The sequence below is a fragment of the Nothobranchius furzeri genome, chromosome 2 (assembly GCF_043380555.1).
Source record: "Nothobranchius furzeri strain GRZ-AD chromosome 2, NfurGRZ-RIMD1, whole genome shotgun sequence".
Taxonomy (NCBI): Eukaryota; Metazoa; Chordata; class Actinopteri; order Cyprinodontiformes; family Nothobranchiidae; genus Nothobranchius; species Nothobranchius furzeri.
Genome location: NC_091742.1, coordinates 81,753,948 through 81,768,426, shown reverse-complemented (window position 1 = coordinate 81,768,426; position 14,479 = coordinate 81,753,948). Strand labels below are relative to the sequence as shown.

Below are 14,479 nucleotides of genomic sequence, written 5' to 3'. Positions count from 1 at the left end.
ACAACCTATGTCTGTGCAAAGAGTAGGAATGCTGTTAAATTTTTTGGTGCTGTCCTCAACAATGGCAAGTTAACAAAGTCAAAGGTGAGTTTTTCTGACATTGTTTTCTTTATTTAAAGAGCAGGCTTACTGAGAAACTGTTTTTACTTGTTATTTTTTAATATGAGGAGTTTAACATGCAAACAAAACCTGAAAAAGAACCTTTATTATCTGTCTTAGCTGTTGATAGAAAATGGATGAGAAGCAGATAAGAAAAGCCACACAGATCTAGAGCTTTCTGTGTGTTTACTTCTATTCTATTCTATTTCCCAACAGCACTCCTAAGACAAAAACAGTTTGCTACAGTGTAAGTTTAGCAGCAAAATTCATGCCCAATAAATATCATCCAGCTGTACCGCCACAAAAACCGCAGATCCTTGGCCACAGAACCATGTACACATTTTGCTAATATTGTTGCTTATTCAGGAATGTCGGACCAGGGTTCGGGGGCCGCCTATTGAGGACCACTGATTTAGATGGAAAACAACCATTTTGACCAAAAAAAAAAAGGCATAAAATGCAAAATTCCCCACAGCTGATCTAGTTCTTTGTTCATGCATTTCTGTGTTTTCACAAGTCTCAATGGCCAATGTATCCTTATTGGTTCTAACAATTCAAAAGTGGTGTCCATCATCCAAATTGACCAATCAGTCACTGAGCTAGAAGACTGCTTGATGAAGCTTCTGGAATAGCTGCGCGGAGCTGTGTCTTGACTATGGGCCCATTTTGATCTGAATTTTGTGAAGCAACATGAAAGTGACAAAAATGCAGTTCCACCCTCATCCATTAGGGGCTGGCACCAGAAGAGATCAAATCCTTATTGACTCCCATGTTAAAAATGCCCATTTGAGAGCAGAAATAAACATGTTTACAGCCTGGTTAAAATTTCTTTTTAGGTTTAATAGATCTAGTTTACATTCATGAAAAGTCTGAGCGGGGTGAATGTTTTTGTAAGTTTTACGTTTAAAGGAGACAAAGAATCTAAACCAACATTTTCTTGATTACGAGTAAAAACAGCTTGGGTGGTCAAAAGTAGCATGCCAAAAAGTCTAAGCCATGTGACCTACTTTTCATGTAAATTAGAAAATTTAAAAATGCCAGAGAAAAACGTGAAACCTCTCATTAATACGTCACAATGTGGAGCCCTTCCTCCTCCAATCTGTGGCTTCCCATGTCAGAGACTTTCTGGTTTAAACCAACCAGTCAGCAACCAGCTCATTCGCATATTCCTATTCTGGCCAGTTGGGAGGGGTAAACACTTTTCACAGCACGGCTGATTTAGGGAGGTTAGAATGTCCTGTATCAGGGCTCCTGAGACAGATGAGAGCCAGAAGAGAATGTCTTATGCTTCTTAGAGATTCAAAGCAGTGTTTTAGATTCCTGACAAACTGCATTCTTTGTCCCCTTTAAGTATAATTTGAATGCTTGAAATTATGAATAATTAGATTTGAATGACAGGTAGCATAAACATCAAAGCTACGTCAGAGCTAGCGCTGTCCTTGGCCTTGCGTTAACAGATGTTCAGCCACAATTAGGTCAGCTGGTTTTGACGTTTTTTTTTTTGGGGGGGGGGGGGGGACATCCCAGGGTGAGATAATCATTAATATATAGCATGGGCATCATAGAGAAAGCACACGCCTGGTTTGAATCGTACCTCACAGGACGATCATTCAGAGTATCTTGGCTTGGACAGTCCTCTACCGTGCACCATCTTGCCACAGGAGTCCCCCAGGGCTCTGTACTAGGACCTCTTCTCTTTGCCATAGACACCACCTCACTGGGTGAGATCATTCGATCACATGGCTTCTCCTACCACTGCTATGCAGACGACACCCAGCTCTATCTGTCATTTCCACCGGACGACTACACTGTCTCTGCACGAATATCAAACTGTCTCTCTGACATCTCAAAATGGATGAAATCCCACCATCTCCAACTCAACCTTTCTAAAACCGAGCTACTTGTCATCCCAGTAAAACCATCCATACAGCACAATATCTCTATCCAAAATGACTTCCTATCTCTGGCTCCTTCAAAGGCAGTTCGAAATCTGGGTGTTGTGATTGATGAACACCTGAACTTTAAAGATCATGTTGCCTCTGTTGCTCGTTCATGCCGCTTTGCGCTGTATAACATACGAAAGACCAGACCATACAATTAGACCATACCTAACACAACATGCCACCCAGCTCCTGATGCAATCTACTGCCATCTCCCGCCCCGACTACTGCAATGCCCTTCTAACTGGTCTTCCAGGCTGTACTGTGAGACCTCTTCAAATGGTCCAGAACACAGCAGCGTGTCTGGTCTTCAATCAGCCAAAAAGAGCACACGTCACCCCTCTGTTCATTGAGCTCCACTGGCTACCACTAGCTGCATGCATCAAATTCCAATTGCTAACATTAGCATACAAAGTCCGAGATGGTACAGCTCCCATCTACCTGAATCCTCTTGCAAAGGCTTACGTCTCGGCCCGGCCGCTCCGGTCATCACAGGATCGTTGGCTAGCAGTGCCTACACCATGCTCAGGATAATCCAGACACTTCACATGCATCGTTCCACAAATGTGGAATGACCTTCCAAGCACTACCAGAACAGGGGCTTCCTTTTCAACTTTCAAGAAACTCCTGAAGACCCTGCTCTTCAGAGAGCATCTTCTAAACTAGCACCCTGCCCCCCCCCCCCCCCCCCCCCCTCTGCTGTCCACTCCTTGTTCCCTCCTCTCCATGATTGATGTCAAGTTGTTGTTATTGTTGTTGTTAGCCTCAAGGGCAACATGCCGATTATCACTTGTAAGTCGCTTTGGACAAAAGCATCTGCTAAATACATAAACATAAACATAAACATATAGATTGAAATTTGATTCAGATTCATTTATTAATGACCACACAACAAATTGATAGAATGTGTTTTCGGTGCAGCATGACATGCTAACAACTCTGTGTCTACACATGATGTGACTAAAAACAAACAGACAGGGATATACAAAAGCATTAGGAAGTAAATTGATTTAGTGACGTACAGCTGTTGTAAAGACCTGCATTGTCTTCCAGAAAGCAATAGTGTGAACAGAGGATGTGCAGGGTTTTTCCTGCCCGTTGTGTGATGCGTCTATGGTACAGTGTGTCAGTGGAAGGTAGGGCATGGCGTATAATTTTAGATGATTGGTCTGTTATGCGTTGTAGTTTTTATGTGAGTTGGAGTCCAGACCGTACCAGACTATTATGGATAAGGTGAGTCTACTTTGAATGATAGCGGCATAGAACTGTACAAGGATGCTTTGCCTTACTCAAATTGTTTTAGTTGTCAGAGAAAAAATATTATTTGTTAACAAACTGTTTACAAAAGTGAGAGTTCTCATGTTTGCTTTTATTTTCAATATAATTGCCAGCAAGGGTGTAGATAGAATTTTCAAACGGGGGGGGGGGGGGGGCAAAATTCCAATGTACCCTCCCCAAATACATACACACACACGCATGCCCATACACATACACAATTGCAAGAGCCTTAACTAGAGCTCAGTCAGTTTGTGTAATTTCATCCAATAGTTTACAAAAAAATTAACACTATTATAAACATGTTTGAAGCCATTGTGCAACGGAACGCTGGCAACAAATCTCTGCCTGATCAACACTATCTAATTCAGTCATTTGTTATTCTCCCAATCGATTACTAACCAAAACCTCATGCTTTATGCAAAACATGTTTTATTTAACCCTTTGATGCATAATGGTCACTACAGTGGACAGATTCTCAAAATTGTTATTTATTTGTTTTTGCTAGCTGTTGAAAACTTTATTGCAGTTGAGCCCCTCCATTTGGACTTCAGTAAGCCAAGCCAACATATTTCATTCTCAGAATGCACGCTGTCCACGGACATGTAATAAATTATTTGTAGATTATAAAATTTTACAAACATTTTTTGTTGAAATTTGTTTCATTCACACCTAAAGACGAATGAAAAAAATTGTTAAAGAATCATGATTGAAGATTTCATAATTCATGCTTCAAAGGGTTAAACATTAAATGATTTTCAGTATACCAATATTTTAGGGCTGGGCAATAAATCAAAAATGTATTGTTATCAAAATTTCTGACCTTTATCGAGATCATTTTTGTCATTTCAATAAATTTGATAATAAACAAATGATTAGATGTGTATAGGTTGGCAACGTGCGTGCCCCTTTAACTCATTCACGGCCATTGACGACTAAAGTCGTCATTTTAGATCCAACCGTTCACTGCCAATGACGACTAAAGTCGTCATTGGCATATTTTTACCGTTTGGGCATCGGAATGAGCCCCCGCGTCGAGAGAACAAACATCTCAGCTCTGAAGCCGATCTTCATCCGCATATGTCACACATCACATGATCAGGAAGCAGAAAATCCATGTGCTAGGAGATCGTTTTGGGCCGTTCCTGTAAAAAAAAGTGAGGCGCAAACCGGAAAAGCGTCTGCCGATCACAATTTGACAACGGATTATGAAAGAACAGATAACGCTCGAAACACACAGATTCTTCCTGAATTAAGAGGTGAGACTCTGCTTTGTTTTGGTTGTTTTGGTGTTGACATCATCCTAGCGCAACGTTCTGACTCTTAAAAAACAGTAAAAACGGTGAGAAAAGCTGGCAGCGAAGGCCTTTAGCGATCAGGAAACGGCTGGCAGTGAATGAGTTAAGAAGCTGTACCACCTTGATGTAACACACGTGACAGCCGCATCTAGTGGACAACTTTTGTTTCTGCGCATACCTGTAGTTATCATCCATTTATCGTTATCGAGGGAAAATCCTAAATATATCGTGATATTGATTTTAGGCCATATCACCCAGCCCTACAATCTTTACAGAAAACATAAAAAGCCCTATGTAAAAAACTGCACATGAAATATTATAAAAAATTATATTCACTTATCACGTAGCAGTGGTTTCTAAACTTTTCAGCCTCTGACCAACAGATGTTCCTTCTCATGTTTACATTATATTTGACTTTTATCTTTATGATTATGTGGCACACTTTGACTTCTGTGTGTAACGCTTCGGCATCTGCCCCTTTTTACAGCTTTTTGTTTACATTGTCGCTACGTCTGTCACGTTTGGGGTGTTTTTACCATCATTTCTACATCCATCATGTCCCAAAGAAGGTTAAACAAACATCAAACGCAACGTTTGGAGCTTGAAAGCTCCATACACCTCTTATATAGCACCAGCTGTCTGATGATGATTCACGGATGCCTTTGTTTACTTAAAGGGAGACACCAGACTTCTCCACGCCTTTTTCCTCGCCCACATGCTCCGAGATGCTCTCTTGACATCACTGTGACACTGCCAAAATGGCGGTGGTAGGACCCGTCCATTTTGATTTATTTAAAGAATTGAGAGAAATGAGCATTGCTACATCCAGCAGCAGTTTAAAAAAACTTTATTTGTCACAGAATTACTTTACATTGTTTACAAAGAAGGCTAAAAGGTTGGACAACTGAAGAACCTCCGTGGAAGAGTGTTATACCCTGTAGTTGCCGTAGGAGAACACGGGACACCACTATGTGAATAGATAAAGGTCTCCTACATCATGAAAGCATAGTTTTTCTACTGTTTATAAAAGCTTGATATATGTTTGGTTCATATATGTGTTTAGTTTTCAAATATTTACAATTTGTTATCAATAAATCAATTCTATTTGGAATCAAAATTCAGTTATGTCAATATTATTCATCAAGGAAGTAAATGAATATATAGGGGTAAAAATTCTAAATTTCCCCAAAATGTAAAGAAAAAAACACTGAATCTATGTAGCCACATAATAATTAGAAATGTATGGTATACAAGAGAAAAGTCAAATGTCACAGATGATGCCAAACTGTGCCATTTGAGACCTGAATGCCATGCTGCCACGGCACATTTATAGGACACACCGTGGCGGCAGAATTACGCTGAATTGGTGTGTCTTCTAAAAAGGGCTACTGAAATTCATGGACTCACCCATCTTAACTCACGGTGAGGAAGGCCATGAAACTGCAAAGAACTTCTTGGCTAACAGAAGCTAACTGTTAGCTTTAGCAACTCCACAACATGGCAGAACTCCTTCAGGCTTATAGGGAGCCTAAGTCACGCTCATCTACTTTCAGACCATGGGTCCCCGGAAAAACAAAAAAAGTGAATGCAAGTCAATGGGGCTAAAAACGCAGTTTTCTCATTCCGCTTGTTATGTTCCATGGATTTCACATAAGATGTCCGTGAATTTTAAAGAAGCTTTTTGATACTAAGATTGCTTATTTTTGAATGGGGGAAACACTATTTTAGATTTTGTGTGAAAATAAGGCCAGGACTACAAATGCGCTTCACAAAAGTGACGTCATCGAACCAGACACAGAGAAAACAGGGAAAATGGCTGTAAGATCAGGGAATTTCAAATCCTTCATTCGGGAGGGAAAAAAACTCCATAAATCTCACCATGTGGTAAGTAGCAGCTACGCTAGGGGATAGGAGATTATGTGGCGACGTGCCGATGTTGTCATTTTACAAGCTGATAAACCTCAAAGTACGTGACTGGCGTGGTCAAAACACACATCATTACTTTTCATTTAAATTGCAGTTCAACGTATGTGTGATCCAGGGCGTAAGGCAAAGCGGATTAGAAAATAGCTTTTTCAGCCCCACTGACTTGTGTTCAATTTTTCATTCTTCCGAGGACCCATGAGCCGACCAGAAAGGGAGGAGACTTAGGCTCCCTATGTTAATCATGGAGATGAGATCTTGCAACCTTGCTGTTAGCCAATAAGAAGGCAAGATGTCTATATGTTAGAAAATAAGACTCCATCTGACTCATTAGGGTATTCATTTATACTAGAGACCAAAGCAAATGTATTAAAAGAAACAAGAGAACTTGGTTTTCAAATTAACTGTTCCTATTTGCACAAAATATGACAAATGCCAACGAAAACGATTAATCTAGTCAGTTTTCCCTCATCTTTAGTTTGTCTGTGATATTATTTGGTGCTTTTGCTTTTTAAACTCTCTTTGCTCCGCAGGTCAGTGCAAATTCTGTGAAAGGCCGTGTCAATGGAAAACATATCCAGTGTACTTTCCTTGCCTTACTACCAACCTCCACATCAAGAGCAACAGGCTTCACAGTGTCTGTCTCCTCTGGAGCATACAATGATAGTAAGTTTATTATTTAACACGATTCTACATTAACTAAGACACACAGTCTCAATAACTCTTTCAGAAATTATACTGTCTTGACTGGGGCAAAAGTGTAACTATCAAGTTTTATGCATTTATTTTTTCTCAGCTACTGAGGATTTGGGAAATCCCAGCCCTGTGATAAAGGCCGCTGTGGCAAACCTGACAGATCCCAATGCCAATGTCACCAATGAGGTTAATACAACAACCCCAGTTGTAGATACCAATGCAACCACTGCAGCACCAGTCGGAACTGATACAACTTTGTCAGTAGCAGTAAACACTACAGCAACAGCAGTGACATCAAATACAATCCCAGTAGCACCTCTTTCGGTGAGATATAAAAAAACACAAATAATTGTTGCATACTTGAGTAAGGGAGAAAAGAAAAAAAGATCAGTTAAACTCACTTAATGTGGAAGATTTCAGTATTGTATATGTCTTTGCAGGACACTGTTACAACAACTGATTGTGGTTCCAAAAAGCTTTGTGTTGCTGAACCGAAGACATGTGACCCGTCTGCATCAAATAAGTGTTATTTTATTTCTGCTAAGCAGCAGAGTGGTCAGTTGTACGACTTTGAGCTCTCAGGACAGTCAGATGGTTACATTGCTGCAGGTCTTTCAACATCCTCTGGTCAGGTAAGTGACGTCTTTCCTTTTTCCACACCTCCAAAGTTGCAACATGGCGTCATTCTAAAATAAAATATCATGACATCTGTTACAAGTCATCCTCCCAAACTAGCTGACTCTTTAATAAACACTACGTCTCAGGGTTGACTTGTAATTCTATTTGTGCGTGAGCGTGAATCCAGTCTGAGCTCTTACACCACTGTGAGCTAATCAGCGATCATCTTTACCTAGATTTAGACTCTGGCAAACATATTTTAGCAGCACAAAGGAAGACTCTTGTTATAACTTCACCACAACTCAGTCACCTGCAGCTTATGCTATGCCCAGGTTAAAGACTTTAAGCTCAAGTGTTAACCTCTTGGAGTGGGATTAGAAGTAACCAGCACCTCACCTTCAGCTGTTACGCGACACGATTGGAGACCCCAGGCTGGAAATTCCGTTTAAAGCCCCTTATATGAAGGAGCAAATATTTTATTTTATATGATGAAGTAAAAATATTCCAGATTTCCCGACGCAGCGGGTCAAAGCACTCAACCGTTACAGTTGTCCTCCGAACTCTTCCCCAAACACCCAAAAAGTCTCTTGTCAAAGGAGCCCTCACACTTTTATTCTCCCCAACTCTCTCCTTCTGGCCCCCCTTCCGTCTCCATGGCAACCCCTGCCTTGGAAGCATTCTTCGGCCTTCAGTCTCCTCCCAGCTCCCTCCGGTATCAGCCAGATGGGCGGAGGTCTTCCCTCTTCCTTCTTCCTTCTTCAGCTCAGATCAAAGGAAGGCAAACATAAACAATCTCCAGACGTGTGTCCCTGAAATTCTTATCACATCCTGGGCTACACCATAAAAAGTCGATACAAGGTTAAAACTACAACATAAATTTGTTATGGATAGCAGATTAGTTGAAACACACACATCATTTATGGCAGCATGAGATCAGGAGTCAAATCACCACACACAGACCTCTTGCTGAACCCTGAAGCCTGGTTTCACTAACATACAGATTTGAGATCTAATCCAGAACTGCTATTATATAATAAGACAGGTCTGGAGGAATCGAAAATCTTTATTCAACAACATCTAAACCAGAGCCACTAATGGAATGTATTTATGAGTACCATCTTTGTTTTTTTTTTTGTTGGTTTTACACAACAGGCTGACAGCCATCGAGCCTACATTTGTGCGAATCACAGCAATGCTGTGAGATTCTTCACTGGCACGCTCACCAACTTCGTGGTGAACTTGGCTTCGGTAAGTTCATGAGAACAGTGGTGTGGAGCAGGTATTTAGTTCCCTTCATTTGCAAACAAGAGTGAGTCTTTAACAGTTACTAGAATTTAGTACCTTCTTTGACTTCACTGCAAATATTTGTCATTCTCTGTTCTCTCGACCAGCTGGATGCAAGCACTGTGAAGGGTAAAGTCAATCAAGGCAAAATCCAGTGTACATTTTCAGCTACACTGCCAAACACCACCACACGAGCAGCAGGTTACTCACTGTCTGTTTCATCTGGAAGTTACAATCCTGGTAAGCACCACCCAAAGCACTCATACGCTACTTATAAGGAGAAAACCTTCCATGTTACAGATCAGTAATATTTTAGCCTTCATGGTGTTTTTCAGCTACTGGAGAGTTTGGACAAGCATCCTTCAGGATTCAGACCGATGTTGTAAACTTGTCAGATCCCAACGCCACTATCTCTAATCAGATCAACTCTACTAGTGGTGCTTATCCAGCTGCACACCAGCAGTCACTGATGATGCCAGGTAAGCATCAGATACATAATAGTTTTATATATTCTTACCCTAACAAACAAATGTCTTTATTTTTGGTTCATTCTGGTCTCCTTTCCTCACCCACAGCTCTGCTGCTCGTCGTGACAATCCTGGCTTTCACCATGCAGTAAATTTTCTCAACTTTTTTAATTGGAATTTCCCAGTTGTTGCTGAATTTTATGCTCTCACACCATAAATGGAACATTCCAAGTAGGACTTATTTTGTGCTGACCCTTCAAGGTAAAAAAAAAAGTAAAGGTCATGCTCAGTCTGAAGCTTTTTCCAGATATGTTTTTTTACTGTTTCAGATCTTAAAGCTGTCATTTTGAAAATGTATCAACAACTCAACTGCTGGACTTCTGTTTTGTGAGATAAAACAATGTTAAACTTAAAATTAAACAAAAATATAGCACAAAACAGCTATGTCACCTTTACTATTATATGCTAGAGTTTCTGCAATCTTAAGGTTTAAAGGTAAAATGTAAAGGGACCACATTTATAAAAATCTGCTCAGAAATTTGACTAAAACTCTACTTAAGCTCAGCAAGTACATGACAGCTGTGAGAGGGGCGGACAGATCTAGACGGTGGTCATAAAAACAAAGTGATCAGCTCTAAAGTGGGAGGCAAGAAGAAGATGGCAGTAGTTATTTTATTGACGCCATCCAAAATGGTAGTCAGGGATCACTGAGATATTCCAGATCTAAGGGTAACATTTAATTCAACATAAAGGGTCTTTAGAAAGGAAATGCCACAAACTGTTCTGTTTTATAAACATATCAATACACTGCTGGAATGAAGGGAATAGGAGACTAGACTGTTGATTTGTTGTGTGCGTGTGTGTGTGTGTGTGTGTGTGTGTGTGTGTGTGTGTGTGTGTGTGTGTGTGTGTGTGTGTGTGTTTGCTTAAATACATTTAAAGAAAGTTCCTTAAGCAACTTCCAGACGCCGGTTTGTGTGTAAACAAACGTTCTAACTGAGGCGCCTGAATACCTTTAGTCCCATTCCTTTGTGAACATCCCTGCTTTGTTGATCATTTAGGGCTTATTTTAAAGGGCTAATTATGGGATGCTTTGTGTAATTTGTATCTTGTATCTTTTTAAGGTTTCATTTTGTAATTGTGCTGTTGGTTTTTAGTTTTGTTAAATATGAAGCCTTTACTGGCTGATATCTTATTGAATATTTTGGGGCAAATTTGGAATCTATGAAGAAAACTAATAGTTTATTAAATATTGATTATACATCTTAAATGAACATGTTTTCCTTGAAATTTAAATAAAAACGATTTGAATTTCAATTCTTTCCTTGGTTCTGTTGTTGGTTGAAATTATATTCTTCTTTTTTTTTGTACATAAAAGTGGCTCAGCTTGATTTTTGAATGACACTTTAACAGACACTTAAAATAATTCACAGAATGCAATAATGAATCACGTAAAATTTAAAACAACATTTCTTTCCAACTTGCACCACACAGAAAAACAGCATCCCATTCTTCTTTGCTGTCTTGAAGATCAGGTTCACAAGTAGCTGAACCAAGGAGGAAGTGGCATATATATATATATATATATATATATATATATACACACACACACACACACACACATGGCAAGCCAACAGGAAGAATATTGCCTGATTCTGGAAACCCAGACGGAAGAAGCCCTGAAGTTAACTTTAGTTCGCTGAATTGGAATTGCACCATTTGCCACTTTCTGTAAATGCAGCACTGTGATGAACCCAGAGGTTCTGCTTTCTGATATCCTGAAGATCTTCTGCAGGCCCCAAGTCCCGCAACCCAGTCGCACACCACCAGAGGCCAGCAGAGAATGTTGTGGAGCAGCTGCATCCAATTACTCATCAGCCGTTCCTGAAGCCCCTTTAAGCCTCCCAACTTCATCATTCAGGGAGTCACAGCTATAGAGGAGACTCAGTGTTAAAACTGTGATCTTTCCTAGACTCTATCTAGTTACTGTGATCTCCATTCGTAGGTTCTGGCCTGCTGTCAGTGTCCTAGAGTTTTTGATATAGATATTGGTTGGCTGGTAGTATCCCTGAGTTAATAGTTTTTGATATAATTAAAGGATATAGATAAATTGTGCTTTTTGCCTCCTATAATTGTTTAATCTCCCAATCCTCAGTTTAGCTAGACTTTGTTTTGTTTTGGAGGATTTTTAGTTGGGGGATTTCTAGCTTGTTTTGTAGGTCCTTTTAGTGTTGTTAATGGTTTAGGTTTATTCTTTTTGTTTCTTTAGTGGTCAGTTTAGTTTAGGCCCTGTCCACACGTAGCCGGGGATCTGCCAAAACGTAGATATTTTTCTACGTTTTGGCCTGTCATCCACACGAAAATGGAGTTTTTTCACACGAAAATGGATCTTTTTAAAAACTCCGGCCAAAGTGAAGATCTGCGTTTTCTCCGTTTTGGGTGTCTGCGTGTGGACGGACAAAACCGGAGTTTTAAGGTCCGCAACGTCACTTTCCGCGACAAAAAAATGCTGACATCACGTGTGCGACCTGTGTTTACACTAGCCGACAGCATGGATGCCCTCAGAGCTGCACTCGCTTTATCAATTGTCCAAGCGCTTTTTGCTTGTTTGTTTTTGCAAGCGGAATTACTGCTCCTTGCGGAAGACCACAGACGAAGGACGAGGTTAAGAACGGGGGAAGTACTGCCGCCTACAGGTCTGGCATGTCCTTAACAACGTATTTATCCGGGTATGTGTGGACAGAGTTTTTTTTTTAAACGAGGTGGTGTGGATGCAAGTTTTTGGAGGGGTCGATATTCGTTTTTAAAAAAACCCGGCTACGTGTGGACTAGGCCTTAAAATTGGCGTGTTTTCCCTTCTTGGGCTCCTCTCTGGTTAACACCAGAGAGAGCGCTTTAAGTTGTTGTTGGTTTGCTGCTCCCTGTTTTAAGCAGAGGGAGTTTATTTGTTTATTTATTAAATACCTTTTACCCCACTTTTGTAAATAAACCTTTTGAAAAACAACCATTTCATTTAACTCCTTCCATCCACTTATTTCCCATCACAAACAGACACCATCCATCATTGTCCATTAGGGCTGCAACAAACGATTATTTGGATAATCGATGAATCGGATGGGGTCTCGACACGATTAATCGATTAATCGGATTACATGGGGAAATTTTTAAAAACTGCTAGGGAAACGTTATTTCTCTCCTTCCTTCACTTTATTTAACACAACATTATTAGAAAACAGTTCAATAGCAGAAAAACAACATGCCATCACCTAAATTGTCTTATAAGGTGTATAGACAGAGACCCTAAGCTACATCTATCTGTGACCTAAAATGCTTGGTCCAATTAAACAGCTTAAGGGCAATTCTCATCTGTTTTGTTTGATCTCATCTGTAGACATTTATTATAACTGGGGATGTCAAACAACTAATTTTTAAATGTAATTAAACATAGGCTGTGAATTAATCAAAATTGATCACTATTTCCAAAAATGACGCAAGTTTAGAAAAGAAGCAGATGAGACAGCATGTCTGATAATTTAGTTTTTCATCTGATAATATTAGAACATGTCAGTAATGCCTGAGGGGCTTTTATAAACACCATATAACTAATACTACTGGAGAGGGTATGAATTACACAGAGGCTTCTGGGGAGCCCAGTTATGGGGGGGCATTTTGCCTTGGCCCCCAAAATGACTTGAAACGGCCCTGGGTGTGTGACTGAGTGTTGAAGGTGACCTGAATAGTATCAAATTTATAAATATTACATGTGTGTAACTTATTGTTTTATACAGGTAAAAACGTGTAGTGGAGGTAAATCTACCTACATTTTACTTTTCAACACTTTGTTTTGTTTTGTTTTTATTTAACTATTTTCCTGTCCTGTCTGTCTCTCATCTTTCTGCATCTCCTCTTAATTCTCCAGAAAAACTGCTGCCTGGATTCTTACTTTTTCACCTCATCAGTTACTTCTGAGCAGATCAAAGGGATCTCCTGACCGCAAAGCGCAGAGCGCGTTTTCGATGCTGCGTGAGGTGAAATCACCGCAGCACAGGTGATGAGCTCCGCAGTAGCAGAGCGCTGCAGGCACAAATAAGACAGAAAATAGAGAACATGTGCAGACATGAACGATCGTGTGCTAATTATAGTTTTTTGGTTGCGCCACTTTGAGAATGGACCGTGCGCCGGAAGCAGCAGCCTGGATCGCTGCGCAACAATGCACTGTGCCGCTCTCTGCTCAAAAGAGTCCAAAAATGATATAATATAGAAAACTTTTTTCCGGTTCCCCTGGATGTGTAGGATATACAGCTCCCCCATAATTCGATCCCTGCTCCTGGATGAAAAGCTGGACATTTTCATCAATACAAGAACCCGCAGTCCGGACGCGCCGGACAGAGAGTGAAAAGTGGACACGTCCGGGGAAAACGGAACGTACGGTCACCATAGTCCTCATAAAGCGGGAAATTATAGATACAGTATTTTGCTCGTGCCCTGGGCCCTTTAGAGTTTGTGGGCCCTGGGCAATTGCCCAGTTAATCCGGCCTTGGAACTGGTTCGCAGCAGCGCGAGTCCCCCCCGCTCATCTAATAAGCGTCGCGCTCACGACTTTAGACTCTTTTTTTACGAGCTTAGGGCATGTCTAGCCTGTGTAATAATCCGGGACTTGGATGAATCACTTTTGAAAAGTTTTTAATTTACCCGGACACAGAGTTCTCTCCTTCCTCACTGATGATCCCGACATGCTTGCGTTTAAGACGCTGCATCATCCCGTGCCATGCCAAGTCTGACCTAAACGTTGCAGGTAACGCATGTCTTCGCCTGATTTTACTGAAAATGCTCCCAAACTTAAAAAGCTTTTACTTTTTTGACTCTCGCTGCTTCTGCC

At 40.6% G+C, this 14,479-nt stretch overlaps 1 protein-coding gene across 1 annotated transcript in view; it reads left to right on the top strand.

Moving 5' to 3' along the window:
- Positions 1–9,893, top strand: part of LOC107376959 (uncharacterized) — an 11,766-nt gene extending 1,873 nt beyond the window's left edge. The window contains exons 4-11 of the mRNA XM_054747429.2: positions 1–84; positions 7,069–7,201; positions 7,332–7,555; positions 7,672–7,863; positions 9,002–9,097; positions 9,241–9,373; positions 9,469–9,612; positions 9,709–9,893. The exon at positions 1–84 is cut by the window's left edge and continues 6 nt beyond it. Coding sequence (XP_054603404.2) covers positions 1–84; positions 7,069–7,201; positions 7,332–7,555; positions 7,672–7,863; positions 9,002–9,097; positions 9,241–9,373; positions 9,469–9,612; positions 9,709–9,752 — 1,050 coding nt within the window. The 3' untranslated portion in view covers positions 9,753–9,893. The remainder of the gene's footprint in view (positions 85–7,068; positions 7,202–7,331; positions 7,556–7,671; positions 7,864–9,001; positions 9,098–9,240; positions 9,374–9,468; positions 9,613–9,708) is intronic.
- Positions 9,894–14,479: the final 4,586 nt, after the last annotated feature.